The sequence below is a fragment of the Gracilinanus agilis genome, chromosome 6 (genome assembly GCF_016433145.1).
Source record: "Gracilinanus agilis isolate LMUSP501 chromosome 6, AgileGrace, whole genome shotgun sequence".
NCBI lineage: Eukaryota > Metazoa > Chordata > Mammalia > Didelphimorphia > Didelphidae > Gracilinanus > Gracilinanus agilis.
In genome coordinates, this window is record NC_058135.1 from 191,440,661 (window position 1) to 191,456,732 (window position 16,072).

At 34.6% G+C, this 16,072-nt stretch overlaps 1 protein-coding gene across 2 annotated transcripts in view; it reads right to left on the reverse strand.

Annotated features, from left to right (window-relative positions):
- Positions 1–673: 673 nt before the first annotated feature.
- The window catches only part of TBC1D19 (TBC1 domain family member 19), a 108,634-nt gene continuing 93,235 nt past the window's right edge, over positions 674–16,072 (reverse strand). For both annotated transcript variants that reach the window (XM_044680776.1, XM_044680775.1), the window contains 5 exons: positions 14,670–14,779; positions 12,167–12,258; positions 9,993–10,108; positions 1,894–1,964; positions 674–884 (listed from right to left, as the gene is read on the reverse strand). In XM_044680776.1, the coding sequence (XP_044536711.1) occupies positions 810–884; positions 1,894–1,964; positions 9,993–10,108; positions 12,167–12,258; positions 14,670–14,779 (464 nt within the window). In that variant the 3' untranslated portion in view covers positions 674–809. The remainder of the gene's footprint in view (positions 885–1,893; positions 1,965–9,992; positions 10,109–12,166; positions 12,259–14,669; positions 14,780–16,072) is intronic.

Below are 16,072 nucleotides of genomic sequence, written 5' to 3' on the forward strand. Positions count from 1 at the left end.
TCATGGATATGCTCCAGATTCTTTAATTCACTTGAGTGTACTCCTTGTAGACCAACAAGGTAGCAGATTTTGGGCTAACTGACTACAGTAGCACCAAGTCTCCCAACCAGGATGAGGAAGGCCAAGAAGTACAAAAAAGGCACCTCATATTTTCTCCAGAGATCTTTCAAATTGAATGAGGGAATGACATGGAGATAACTGTATTTTGTCCTTGAAAGTAGAACCCTTTAAGGGAGAAAAAGAGGGAGACCCATCAGACCCTCTAAAAAAAAGGAGATGATGAAAATATGGACAAACAGTTAAATTCTGTTTTCATTTAAGGCAGTATCCTATTCAAGTTTTTATTCTGGCTTTGAGTGAAAGCCAAGTTCAAAAGATAAAATAAAACATTATCTGGAGAGAAATCTTCAACCTGATGTAAGAGAATCATCATAGGAGCTACATTAGCTCTTACAGAGTTTATTACAGTATTTTCATTCTTATTGCATATACTGTTACATGCCCTTTATAGATCAGCATTTATATGCATTTATACAAATATACATTATGCACAAATGAGCATTTCTCCATATTATCATGAAAACTGTATTTCTCCTTTGATGAAATTCAGCAGCATGCAATGCAATATTTGATGTGCAAAGTTATTGTTTTATAAAGTGAAAAACTACTTAGGTTTAACTGCAAAGGGAACATGATCTTTATTGGTTGATATGCAGAGGTTAATTTTGGTTTTATGCAGAGATTGCATAGTTCATGATTAGTTTCTAATGGAAAAACTAGATGTGTTCTGTCAGTGACCTTGCAGAAGATCAAGTGACAGTAGCAAAAAGAAAAATTTGAAGAAGAGGCATAACTTTTAAAGTAGATAGGTCAGCAAGCACAGCCTAAAACAAACAAAAAAGATTGTTAAAAACGGATATTTTAACCATCAAAATATAAGAAATAAGACAATAGCAAATGTCACAGCAATAAACTTTTAGCATCAATAATAATCTTAAATGGACTTCCTTAACATCACCCCATTGTTTTTTTTTCTTTTTATATTCTTTCATTTCAGTGCAAATGCAAAAAGCTACTATGCTGTCAGGAACTGAGATGGACTTTAAAGCAACTCGAAATATACAAGGTAGCATGGGTTTATAAGAGGTCTAATATTTCAGTTTGTTTCTATAAATAAATGCACATTATGAATCCTCATCCTGTTATACTAGTATAAGGAATGTAGGACTTTAAGTCAATAACTCTGAAGCAGCAATTATATGTATTCAATTGCAAGACACACAAATATTCACTCCTTTTAAAGATATAATATTGGTGGCCATTTTGGGGCTATGACTTACATTTCTATAAGATATTAGATTTAGTAACACTGTAGCTCATGATTTCAGGTCATATTTAAGTATAAAATATACCATTTAGAGAACATTGTTTTTAAATGATTGGCAGAGAATCTTTTTAAAATGGAAAACAAATACTAAGATATATGTGTGTGTGTATATATATGTATATATATATATATGTAATGTCATTTATATATATGCCATTCAATGCTATAGCTATAAAGCTCTGTTTACTCATGTTTCGCTGTACTGTGGACATAATACACTGATACGAACAATAACAACAACAAGCTGGGATGCCAACACTGATGTTAGTAGACATACAGTGCCTACAATGGTTATCATACAACACTGCCCAAGACATCTTTGACCATATAGTGAAGATTTAAGTGTTTAAATATGCTCTTGAGCTTAGATCTCTCAGTTTTTATATAAATTAAAAAATGAAACAGAGTAATGCATGCTTTATGCATCTAAAGCTTAAATTGCTGTGGTTGGCAGTATTTCAGAAAGTATTTCAATCTCCTCTCCTCTAAGTGAAACTTATCCTTACTTCAGCCGCAGCCAGTGATGTCACCTCCATCAGGTTTACTGCTCGGAAAGCAAACACAGCAGCTGCCAGAACTGAAAAAGAATGCACAGTATTTTCAACTGCTGACCTATTGAACCGTTCAACACATTTACCTTGATCAAGCATATACCTGCTCTGGTTTTGAGTGAGAAGACTTGGCAACTTGTGCAAACCAAATTCCTATTAACTGTTTTTATTTTAGAATGTCTACTCCCACCTCCCACCCCCTAAAAAAAGTTCATTGAAGTTAAATAAGAAAGTAACACTATTGAAAATTCAAATTATCTTTTATACCTCCTCTCCTCTTCAAATCAAACAATCTTTTTTGCATTTAAATGATTAATTCTAAATAGGATCATACTGGTAATCCCCAAATATTAGAAACAAAGCAGAGGAAGGTCTCCCAGCTCCCAGGTTAGATCCTCTACAGAGGACTGATGAAAAGATGCAGATAGCAATTACACAGGATGCAAATGAGTGGAGGGGTTGTGATCTGCACGGGAGGAGGGAGCACTCATCTCAGTAAAGCTACATGGGAAGAAAATGTTAATAAGAAGAGAAACAAAACAATAATTTTCCTAATAGCATTAAATTCTAAAATGCAAACAATCAAAAGTTTCTTTACAAGGTATTTCAAAGTATCGTGTACTTGCTATATAATATTTAACTAATGAAAAATGGAGAAAGTTTAAGTATAGGTAGAAGAAACAAACATTCTGGGTCAAGAAAGTGGGAAGTGAACCAAGGCAAAAGCAGATATTTATATTTACTATTTACAACTGACAGTAGGTTAAATCTTAGAATCTATTTGTGGATAAGATGTAAAGAATTTGAACAACTATGTGCTAAGATGAAGAAGAACTAGATGCTCTTATTTAGGCAGAAAGACAAGAAGAAAAAAGTGGGTTATCTTAGAGGAGAAGGCCTTTCTGGCTTTAGTCAGATAATGTGGTAGCCCAGAACAATCGTTCTTAGATTTTAAGATTGTGGAAGGAATCACTGTAATAATTTGGGACAGGCCCTAGAAACAGAAACTGAACAAGATTATCAATGTGGTATGGTGGAAAGAGCATTGTATTAGGGTTAATACCTCTCAGTTCTAGAATGGATCCTGCTGGACTACTTTGCGGAAGTCACTCAATTTCTTTGGGCCTTAGTTTGCTCAGTTGTACAGTGAAGGTTTTGGACTTAGATGACCTCTGCAGACTCATGCAGGTTTAATTTCTATGATTCTATGTCATGCCATGACAATATACCACTTTGAGAACCTCTTAAAAACGTTTTGTAGAGCTTAAGGTTCCATATAGCACAGTGTGAAAAACAACATCTTAAAGACAGGTGAGCTCTTATCATCAAAAAGATCTGAGGATTATTATGAAAAGTTTTAAGTTTCTAAAAGTGAGGCACACCCAGTGAAATGAGGGGGAAATGCCACTATTGGTCGACTTAAAAGTATCATAGTTTGATACAGAAGAAAGGGATCTCCTTAAAATAAAATACATATTACAATAAAGTTTTGGGTGCCGATAGGCAAGAAACTACATTTTAAATTCCTTACAATTAGGAGAAAACTCTTACAGTGACATCTCTTTATGCCACTGATAGACTCAAATCCCCACAGGCAACACCATATGAATGCCTATTCTCTCAGGTCATTTTAAATGAGGTACAGATTAAGACAAACCCCATGGAGAAAGGAGCACAGCTCTTTCTGCTAAGGGCACCATGCATTGTCCCTCTAGTTCTCAGAGTTCAGACACTCGGAACTGTCCTCAATCTTCACTCTCTCTCACCCCCACAGCCCTAGTCAGGCTTGTCTCCATAGATCTTTTGCATCCACCCCATAAGCAAACAGCAAACAGCCTCATCCATGTTCCTAGTGCCTCTGTCCTGGACTGTCCAGCCTCTAGGCTGGCTCCTCATTCCGGTCTCTCTCCTCTCAATCCCTCCTCTCCCTCAGAGCTGACAAAATAAGCTTCCTAAGGCTTACATGCCACCCCCTCTACTCAAGAACTTTCAGGGATTCTCTATGGCCCCTGAGAAATACAAACTCTTCACTTTGATGTTTAAAGCCTTGCACAGTCTTGCTACTAGCCTACCTTTTCAGATGTACTTTACACTACTCCCCTTCATGTGGCTTACTTGCTATGCCTACAACTCAATATGCCATCTCCCACCTCCAAGCCCTTGCATAGGCTGTGCCCCATGCCTGAAATGCACTCTCTCCTCACCTCTGCCTCTCAGAATCCTTAGCTTCCTTCGAGTCTCAGTTCAGGTGCCACCTCCTATAGGGAGCCTTTCCTGATCCCCTTAGTAGTGAGTGTTCTTTACCCATGCAGGATAACTAGCAGAAAGTCCAAGTGAGCTATATATAGTGTGGTTAAAAGATAATGAGGAGAAAGACATTATTTTAAAAACTGAAAACAGAAAAAGTTAGACTTTAGAGTCATGGACTATTAGGCTTACAAAAATATCAAATATAAACTATTTCTTTGGATGAGCAGCTTCTTTCCATTGTCAGTCTATTGCCCTCCATTTTTATTTAGCATGACACTCCAGCAATAATGGGACAGACTGTTTTCTCTCCTTTGGTTGCTGAATGTCCAGGGAGGTTAGACTGGGCTCTGAAAATTCTCTTTGTTAGATCAGGAAGGAGCTCTGAAGTGGAAGCAATTAACTTTTCCAAAGGTAGGGGGGGGAAGAAAAAATAAGGGCAGCTCACCAACTGACCTCAGGTTCCGAAATGCTTATGTACTCACAATCTTTATTTATCTTGGTGTCACATCACAGAATTTCCTTTTGGTCTGCTGTAATGTTAGGCTTGTCCAGCCTTTCCTCAGAATAGCACTGTTTGTCACAGAGCCAAGATCCACAATTTCTCATATTTTTTGAATATTTGTTAACTGAATTAAGGCCTTAATTTGAAAAGTAGTAATTCTCTTGTTTCCTTTTGACTTTACAGATATATCCAATCTTTTATTACTAAAGAACTGCATCAATAATATTGCATAGATACTTTTACTTTAAACTAAACACCACAATCTTTGACTCATAGAATATCAGAGCCAGAGACAATCTAGTCCAATTAAGTCATCTTCTATTTGGGGAAACTGAGGCCCAATAAATGGTTTGCTAGAAGTCATATAATGAAATAGAAGCGTAATGGCTAGATCTCCAGGTTTTTTGACCCTCAGTTAAATGCTCTTTTCACTATAACACAATAAAAGCTCTGGATGAAGTGCCAATTCTCCAAACTGAAACAAATTCTTAATATTCTGATATTTTCTCAAAAGCTACACTAAGATAAGCAAGGGATCATGCTTATTTATTCATAAAAATATTCTTTTGGGAGCAAGACTAAACATAATTTGCACAAAATAATCTATTCTTATACATTTTTAGCTGAGATCTAAAGTGAGGGGACTACTGTCAATTTTGGCCCTCAGTTTCAGAACTGCCAGGAATTCTCCCTTTTAATGTTTTTGAAAAAGTAAATAGGAAACTAGACTGGGAAAGGCAATGTCAATTTCTAAAAATCCCTTACCTTCCACCTTAGAATCAATACTATGTGTTGCTTCCATGGCAGAAGCAAGGTGAAGGACTAGGCAACTGGAATTAAGTCACACAGCTAGGAAGTATCTAAGGTCAGATTTGAATACAAGGCATCCCATTTCCAGGCCTGGCTCTCTCTCTGCTTAGCCTCCTAGCTGCCCCTGAAAGGCAATGTTCAACGAGTTCCTTTTCTCCTCAGAAGTCTCCTCAGAAGCTCAGAAGTCATTTGTTACAATATCTTAAACAATAAAGGAATTTCTTTCTCCAGTATCTCTGACAAGCAGTTATCAACCCTCTACTTAAATCTTTTTCATTTTTGGAATTTGCCACTTAATTCATTCCAATTATAAATGATTATAATCATTAGAAGTTGTTCCTTATATAGTATCCTCCTCTGAACTAAAATGTGTTGTCCAGAAAGAACTTAGAACAAATCCAAAAGAAGGGGATTTGGACAGGAATAGAGAGGAGTTAGGGGAAGGAATAATCTTTAATATTAAAAGGCTGTCTCTTATGTAGCTCCAAATAGCAGAACCAGAAGCTGATGGTAGAATCTCTAGGGAGGGAGATTTTAGTTCAATATAAAAGGAAATTTTAGTTCAAAAATAAAAAGGAACTTTCAATACCATGGATGAAATGCTTAATAGTCAACTTTATTAATAATCTAATTTTCCTATTCATAAGTCTTGGCAATCTATCTATATACACATAAGCAGACATATATACATATATATAAAACACATGAATGTATATGTTCATGTATATACACAGACATTTATATACCTACATACATACACTTAGGCCATTAGTAATTTCAAAGATGTGGTTGGTAATGGAATATAGATACTTTATTTTTTGAAAATTTTAATTTTACCATGATTTCTCCTATAGGAAATGACAATTCAATAGAACACTATTTTTACAACATTCCTAACTTTTCACAGCAAGAATACGATTCATATGTTGGAAGATGAAAGAAGAGAAAAAATAAAAAGTCTCAAGATTACCCCCCAAAAGTATTTATTTGAAGGCTTAGAATTTAATGTCCTACTCTAGAAGAAGGGATAGAGTGGGGAAATGCATCCTTCATAGAATCATTGAAGTTTAGAAGTGGAAGGGACGTAAAAACTCATCTAGTCCATCCTTCTCATCTTGTGGTTTAGAAAACTGACTTCCAGGCAGCATGCCCAGCTTAATGGGCTCATAAATGGCCAAGTCAGAATGGGCATCTGAATCTCCTAACTCCCGAGTCCAATGCTCTTTTCATTCTATTGCGCTGATGACTGCTGTGCATTTGATTTTCCTGATAATTCCAATTACATTCAGGCCCAGATCTATTTAGCACAAGTGAAAAAATGAAATATAATTAAGTAAGTACTTTATACTCTGTGATAGAGCAGCTTCTCCCTTCTCCCCTCCATTTCTCATGCCTGCGTTACTTTGGTATGATTATGCCAATGCCTCCTGTATACATGTTAAATCGCAATAAGTTGTTGTTTTAGTTTAATGTTTAATAAGGATTATCTCTTGGGCAGTTACATGAAAGACCATGAGAGAACTATAAATAAATATGGAACCAATATGACAGCATAGACAGCACTATTAGGGAAAGAGAAAAATTTTCTTTAAGTTAGTATTTAAACTACAATGCAAAAAAAAAAAAACATTCCTTAGGTAAGCAATGGGGCTCAGATTGGATATTGGAGCCAGAAACTCTCAGATAATTAGGGACAGCTGGATCAACAGGAACTGGATAAAAGAGGGAGCACTGGGCCTCAATACACCAGCTCCAACACTTATTAGGTGTGTTGGGCAAGTCTTGGCACTTCATTTCTCTTAGTTGTAAAATGGGGATAATAATACCTGCATTATCTACCTTAAGGGGCTATCATGAAAGAAAGCACTTCATAAACTTTAAAGTTCTATAAAAATGAGGATTATTATTATTATTACCTGGATTCTAGTGGCACAAACCTTTTATGTAACTTAGAGAATTGCTGAATATCAAGCTTCCAAAGAGGCTATCTACTCTAATTTCTGCCTGAAGAGAAGTCCCTTAAGTAACAAACACGAAACATGGTTATAGAGATTCTGCTTGAGGTTCTCTAGGGATGGGAGAATCCTATCTTTGCCTCTTCCATTCCCCCCGCCCCCCAAATAAAAAGAGCTCATGGGAGCTTACACTCAAATGGGGATATTAAAAAATAAAAGTAAATACTAGGTGCTTTAAGGAGAGATTACCAATAACTGGGGGAAGTAAGGGGTACTACATGTTTTAAAAGATCCAAGTTTCTTTGAAGGAAAAGAAGGATTCTTAAGAGTTGGAGTTGAGGAGTGCACTTTAGGAACAGTATAGACAGTCAGGAGATACAATGTCAAATTTTGGGAACTACAAATTTGGCTGGAATACAGGAAAAATAGGTTGGAAACAGATAGTGGAGTGCTTTAAATGAACTTTTTTTGGGAGAGGAGTGATATGATCCTATCTGTGTCTTTCAGAAAATTATTTTGGCAACCATATGGAGGAAAGTTGGAGAGAGGAAATAATACAAGCATGAAAACCTCTTAGTAAGCAGTATGTCAAGAGGGAGATAAGAAGAGTTTGAACTAGGACTCTAATACTGTGAGTGAGTGATGAGATTGGTAAAAAGAAACATAATGAAGATAGAATGTGGCCTAAGAAAAGAGAGCAACTTCAGCTTTAACAACTCTATTCTTAGTTTGGGAAATCAGGCAGTCCATAAAGGGAGGCCCATTAGCCTAATAAAGGTGATAAATTCCTAACTGCTCTGGCAAAATAAACCTTGATTAGCTCAAAAAGAGTGAGTAGAGGTCATGATGAATGGAAATGAATGGGAGAGCTAATTGAGGTATTAGATAGGGACAAGTCCTGAATTCTTTGGCATTGGAAATGAATATCTGGCATACCACTGTAGATTCAGAGCCCTTAATTTTGCCTAAGTATCAGAAATAACTAGAACTAAACTCTTATCATAGGTCAGAGAATCATAGAACCACAAAGTAAAAAAAAAGGTGTTAAAGGTCATCAAATCCAACCCTCACCTGAAGTATAAACCACATTTCCAGTGTCCTTAGTGAAGAGTCACATGGCTTCTGTTTGGATATATATAGTGAGGGAGAACTCACTATTTTCCAAGTCAATCCATTCCTTCTTGAACAGTCTAAATGACTAGGAAATTTTTCTTTATATTGTTAGGAAGTTGAGGTTCTTTTTTGGGGTGGAGGAATAAAGGGCAGATTTTGTTTGAATATTGAGTAAAAATCTGCCTTCTCACAATGAAGTTCTTTAAAAATGTCTTTCTCTTTAAAGTCACTGCTCCTCATTGATCTTAGTTATGTCCTCTGATTTCAAGCTGAAAAAATCTAATCACTGGTCCACATAACAAACCCTTAACTATTTAAAGACATGTTCTTCCTAATTCTTTTCTTCTCCAGGATAAACATTTCTGGTTCCTTCAAACAATTAAGTTGGGGTTTTGAATTCCATCACCATTCTGGGTCACCCACTTCTAAATTCACTTTAATATGTGATGCCTCAAACTAGGTAAAACAGTCTCTATGTGGTCTCACCAGTTAGGCACCTCTCTTTCTCAGAACACTCTACTGTGATACCTCATCACAGGGATGACTGTATTCTTGAAGGCTTTGTCAGGAAAGTGTAAACTCTGGCAAGTACTATAAAACTAGAAAGACTCCAAGTAAGTCTAGGCAAGACGGTATGTCTGCTTTCCCAAGACTTGCCTAGTTAAGTTTAGAGAAATGCATTACTAGACTGGCAGCAGAGTGATAGATTTTTTTTTTGGCCCCAGAAACAATGGGAAACTTGTACAAAGTTACAGAGGTGTTGTGGGGTACATCATGAAGGTAGTACACATGCAGTGACAAAATCACAGGTTTTAAAAAATATTTAAGAAAGAGAACATGAGCTTTGGGACATGGCATATCAGGATGTGAGCTCACACTGAATTAACTTTCTACCAAAAACAACCCAGGTCTTTTTCACATCAACTGTTTTATAGCCTCATCTTCTCTATCCTTTATCATCCCATCTTCCTTTTTACTTTTTCTATCTAGTTCTACAGGCAAATTTTTTAATGAAGTGACTTTAATTTTTACCCTTATTAAATTTAATCTTAATACTTAATGATTTAATTTCATTCAGTTAAACAATTATTATTGTCTTCTATCATCATGGTAGGTAGATGGAATTTCAAAACCGCAAGGGGCCTTGAGGATTATGTAAGGCAAATTCATTTTACAGATGTAGAAAATGAGGCTCTAGGCTTGGTTAAAGTTTCAAAGACAACTAGCATCAGGAATGGAACTAGGATCTATGTTTTCTGACTCCTTTTCTAGAACTCTTTTTACTACACCAAGATTCTAAATAAAATACTATAAATACCTATAGATGAGGGAAATCCTGTTAGAACATTTCACTCTACATAAAGAAAATGATTGTCCTTTTTTGGTGATACATATATAGTTTAAAAACAAACATTCCATATTACCAGCAAGAATTTCCAGAGAGTTGTATCCTAAGATTCTGTCCCATAAAAGCAAAAGCTGATCTGTGGCCAGGTAACCGGAGAATGCACGTACCATCCACTTAAATGATATACGAAGTCTGTAATGAAGGGGAAAAGGGGGGGGGAGGGGAAGTGGCATCTATAATTAAAAAAAATTAAATATTCAGAATAAGATAAAGTTATCCTATAATCAGAAATACTCCTTTCAGAATCTTATGGATATACTTAGGAAATTAAAAATGCAATTATTCTCTGGAAGACAGAAGACCCGCACAGAATTCTGTACCACAGTGTTATAATATGCAGGATTAAAATATCAGGAAGCTGAAAAGTAACTGCTAAGATCTCTAAGTCAGCCATGAGAAATTCTCCTTTGCTTTCTGCTTTTTAGATTATATTGATTCAAAATGAAGAGAGAATAAAAAATGAAATGTATTGTAGGCAAGCCATAATACAATCAGGTACCATCTTTTCCATGAATCATTTCTTAATTATACCATTTAGAAGGGATCACTCCTTTCAAAATACCTTTAGTCATACTGGATGGCAAGCTCATTGCAATCCCTGACTCATCATCCTTATTCATTAACAGATGCAATCAATTGCTACATCTTATTTCTTTATGTTTTCCACAATATTTATTGTTTTTATCTTTCCATTCTCACCTTTACTACACTAATTTAGACTCTCACTATTATTTACTTGATATCGTGTAACAGCTTATACCTGGTCTCCCTTGCCTCACTCCAGTCCATCCAACACAAAGCTGTCAAAGTCATTTTAAAAAAGATGACCATGTTACCTTCTCCACTCTCAATCTTAAAAAATTCTAGTGGCTCCCTATGATTTCAAGAATCAAATACATACTTTTTAATTTTGTATTTAAAGTCCTTTAAAATGTGGCTCTAAACTATTTTCCTAGTTTAAGCAGATATTACTTCTTTTCACATCCAGCCAAACTTGCCTTCTTATTATACCTCATACTATATACTCAATCATCAATTTCCATGCCTTTCCATTGGCTGTTCTCCAGATTTACAGAACACTCCTGCTTCACTGCCACTTAGAGTCCCTCGTTTCTTTCAAGGCTTAGTTCAAATACTTTTCTTGATTCTCCCCTAGTTAACAGAGCTTTCTGTCAAAATTACCTATATCTATATACTCTATCTCTGTCTCCTTTCATATCCAAATATATAGGATATATCTGTATCTAATCTGTATCTAATATAGTGTGTATTTAGTTATATACCTATATTATTTCTGTCTATTATCCATCTATCCATCCATTCATATTTGTTATTTCCTCTGCCTAAAGTCCCTTCTTAGGTGAAAGGACCCTCTTAATTTTCTAATCTCACTTTGCTACCAGACTGAAAGTTTCTTGGAAACAGAGATTGAATCATGTCTTATCTTTGGATTTTTAGTACCTAATGTAGTAGAGTATGCTTAATATGTTTGCTAAATGAAATAATCAATGAATTATTATTTGAACAACTTGAAGAAGGAACCAAACTATCAAAATAAAATGAATCAATATTTCCTTTAATGCATCTCAGCAATTTAATTCAATATTACATCTTCATTGGCTTTGTTTAATCAGAATATTATGTTAGTCTGAATGATGCCATTATAATTCAGTATTTGTTTTCATAAATTGTGTACTCATCTGTGACAAATATCTTGCATCATGAAGAGAAAAGAATTAATTGTGGCAACTTTTATACCAGACAGGATAAATTCTTCCATATTTTTTTAGAATATTTTGTTGGTATAACTTATTACTGAATAATTATTGTTCCTTTTAACTTAATGGTATATTTCTGTCTTGAAAGAGTTAATTTAAAAAAAGAGTTAATTTATCTCAAAGGATTTTATCCCCCGGGAGAGTCAAGCTTAAGCATCACTTCTGCATTAGACCTTTCCTGGTTGTCCCAGCTGCCAGGGTCTTCCCTACCCTCAATCAGCTTTCTAACTGTATAAGTATAGACATGCATATTGTCTCCTCCATCAAAAGGTCGGGGATAGTTTTGCTTTTGGCTTTGTAGCCTACCATATTGTCTTTCACCGAGTACATGTTTAATAAATGTAGTTGATTGATAAGTTGCTTAATGTGGGAGTATGTCTCCCTATTACACAAATAAGAGAAAAACACTCACGGCTGAGCTCCAATTTCTCGTAGATGATAAAAGAGTTGTGGAAGATGAGTTTGAAGAAGTGTCTCAAACAGCAAACACAGTGAAACAATGCCCTAACATAATAATAATTCATTAAAATATAGTTATGGTACTTAAATGATACCAAAAATATTTTCCAAGTTCACAATGAAAAAAATCATGAATATTAATGTAAATCACTTAAATATTTTTAATTTTAAGCAACAAAAACACAAGTATAAAATATTGTTAGTATATCATTCCATGTACTGAACAAATGAAAATTTTCATTCATCTTTTAAGTATATACACATCTTATTCTTTATGTCCCAGGATATCTCATTTTTAACATAATGGTCTCCCCACTGAATCAGATATAGAATATACAAATAGTCCAGGAAAAACACTATTGCATAGAACAAACTATTATTTGGCCTGAAACATCAGATCATTTGGGCCACAGAGAAATTAGTTTTTTTCTGGATACTTGCCAGTTTTCGGATATTTCCCTGTCGCCTTCCCCACACCCTTTGCTGTCTCCCTCCATAATGGCTTTCCCCTCCTGTTGCCTCTCTCCTAGGAAAAAAATATTTCCTGTTGTTTTTCCTACTCATCCTCTAATGTACAACCTCCCCTTCCTTCCCTCTCTTAGTCTCTCATTCTGTCAGGATAGACATCAGTTAGTCATTATACATGACTCTTTGATTAACAAATAAAAAAAATATTATTAATGTAGTACAAGAAATAACAGAAAAGTGGAGTCTAAAGAAATTCCTAAAGGATTCCTGAAGTAAGAAAGTTAGCTTTATTCCTTAAGACTAATTCTGCAGGGGAAATGTTAATATTGTTTTTTAGTTTCTACAGAAAAAGAGTTGTTACAATCTCCTATTCATAGAACTGAATGCTGGCACAAAAAAGAGTTGACTACCTGCAAGTCCTTGTTGTACAAAAAAAAAATGAGTGGAAGGGGCAGCGAGGTGTCTCTGAGGATTGAAGCTCAGAGATGGGAGGTCCTGGGTGAAAATCTGGCCTCAGATATTTCCAAGCTGTCTTACCCCGAGAAAATCACTCAATTCCAATTACCTAGTCCTTTCCACTCTTCTGCCTTAGAACCAATACACAGTATTAATTCAAAGATAGAAGATAAGGGCTTTTAAAAAAGAAAAAAAGAAAGAATGAGTGGGCCAACGCAAGATCAGACAGCCAGGCAATTAAATGAGGTAACTGCAAGGTCAGCATGAAGGTAGTGATAGAAAATCTAAGAACTATTCATTGTCAAATTTTTCTATTTATCTAAGGAAATAGTAACTATAGAGGTTGCTTTGAACCCTGAAGTACAGATCTGTTGAGGAAAATGAGGGAAGAAAATATCAGACTTCCCTTGAGGGAGAAGATGAGAAGAGAGATTTTATCCATTTGACTTCCCTTCCAGATAAAAGCAGGAGAAGAGCAAAATCAAGTTATCCAAATGTTTTATGTCTTAAGATTCTGGGCAGAATTTCATTGCTTGTATTTGTGTAATCCTAGAATCATTTTATAATAAAAGCTTTAGTTTGCAATTAGACAGTATAAGGTTTAGATTTTATAAAGATAGATAACTCTTCTCCAACCTCCCACATGAAACAATGCATATTATACTAGATGAATAAAGAGCAGATAGTTAATTCACTATAAAACCACTTTCCTCAGATACCACGATGGCTCATTAAACAGGACTAAAAAAATTATTTTAGAAGGTTTGGTCTCTGGCCTGTGAATTTTAACTACATGGTCAAAACTACCTCAACATGGGTCAAAGAGGCTCAAAAAAGATAAAGTACATTTCAAAAACTAAATAAAATTCCCTCTCATTCTAGCTGTTGGAAGGTTGGGGTGGGAGAAGATAGTAATAAAGATAAGGCAAGAAACAAAGCAAATGGAAAAGAAAGAATTTTTTAAAATTGTGCTCAATTTGCTTTTATTTGTCTCTAAAATTTTAGCAAAGCTAAACAAGAAGGATAAGGACAAACATTTAAAATTACATGGATAAGTAGCTAAAATATCAACTCATGAACTCAGAAAACAAGTAACAAGTAATAATTTCTTTACTTTATCGATGGTCTGAAATGTTTTGTTTTCTCCAGAACCAAAAAATGCTGGTCCATACATGAAAAGTGTTTCTAGAACATGCTTTCACATTAAAATAATTTTTATAGAATTCTGAATTTGCATTTGTTTTGATATATAAAAGATGATACTTCTCTCCAAATCTAATTATTCAATGACTTTTTTCTAGTTTTTCATAAAATATGTACTTATATTTCCTCCCTTTTAAAACCACCCCATCTCCTTGATTCTACACCAGAATTATTATTTATTATTCAATGTCACAAATTAAATGTGTAGTTTTATAGTATTATTTTAACAAGTCTACTTGAATATAATTAAAGAAAATCTCTCACTATGTAGTCTTTTAACAAAAAATTACAGATATAAACTAATTTTATTCAATTTCTAATGAACTTACAGAATGATGAGAAGAGATGGAATGGAGTCTGAAGAAAAAACGCACATACATCTCACGGAATATCTGATACAATTTGGAAGGTTCATGGTACAGAAAACAAAGTGGAGCAACTGAAAGGATAAAAAAAATAATTGACAACATTGCAAACTATTAGTTTAATGAATAAAAATGTGTGACTCATGTAAGTAAATAAATTCATACATTTACAGTACTTGTACTCATCAAGAAGTAATAATTAAATGTGTCTAATTATTACCTATGTTATCTTAAATTTTAGGCTATACTATTTTAAATCCATATGCTGGGTTTTGAAGCACATGTAAAAACTACCAATCCCCAAAAAGGATACTATGTTTGATCTGGCCATATTTGTTTTTTTTTTCTGTAATTAGTAATTTTTTATTTAAAAGAGTGGGAATAAAACATGAGCTAAATATAAGTTATCATAATGTAGAGTCAAAAGAAGCTGAAACAATCACATCTAGACAATGGTTTTCTAGAGCACATTTTCAACTTCCACTGAACAACAACAACAAAAAAGAAATGATAAAAATAAGGCCATATATAATTTAATATACAAGATGACTGTCCAGAAGCTCATTTCCACATTGTTCTGTAAAGGAAACAGATTCACTTTCCAGCATTTGTACATTTGGAAGAATAAAGAGTTCAAAAACTTCAGAGAACATTAAAAATGGCACAGAACCACAGAGATCCAAAGATCTAAGTTCTTCTGATTGATACTCTATTTCCTTCACTAATAATCTTGTATCAATAATAATACCTAGCACTTAAATAGTACCTGTGTGCTAGGCACTGAACTAAGTGCTTTAGAAACATTATCTCATTTAAACCTTGCAAGTTTATCCATATTTTACAGAAGAGGAAACTGAAGTTGAGAGAGGTTAAGAGCTTTGTCTAGAGGTAAACCTCTAGCAAGAATCTGAAACTGGATTTGAACTCAAGTTTTCCTGACTCCAGGAACAGCACTCTAGCCACTGCGCCATCTAGCTGCACATAGTATGAAAAAATTAAACAGATTTAAATCTTCATATGAATGATTTTTATAAGTTTTTAGAAATTTTAAAACCTTAAAGAAATTAATCTAATTTGAAAGGAAGTGTTTTGCGAACTAGCTTGATTTAGAAGATAATATGAAGATTGTACGAAGGTCAAAGAGATCTGCTTAAAACAAATCAGTTTTCAAAAAGATGCTGGAACTATTTAACAAAGGAAAAGGCAATGTTTTTTTTACCTAATAGAAATGCATAGCACAAAGCAGAGAAAGGCATGCCAGCCTGACTTATGTAGGCTTAATTTTGCCCCAACATATCAAGAAGTTATAATTTTATATAAGAACTATATCGTACTGGTAAAAAGGTAACAACAAACTTGTTCTTGAG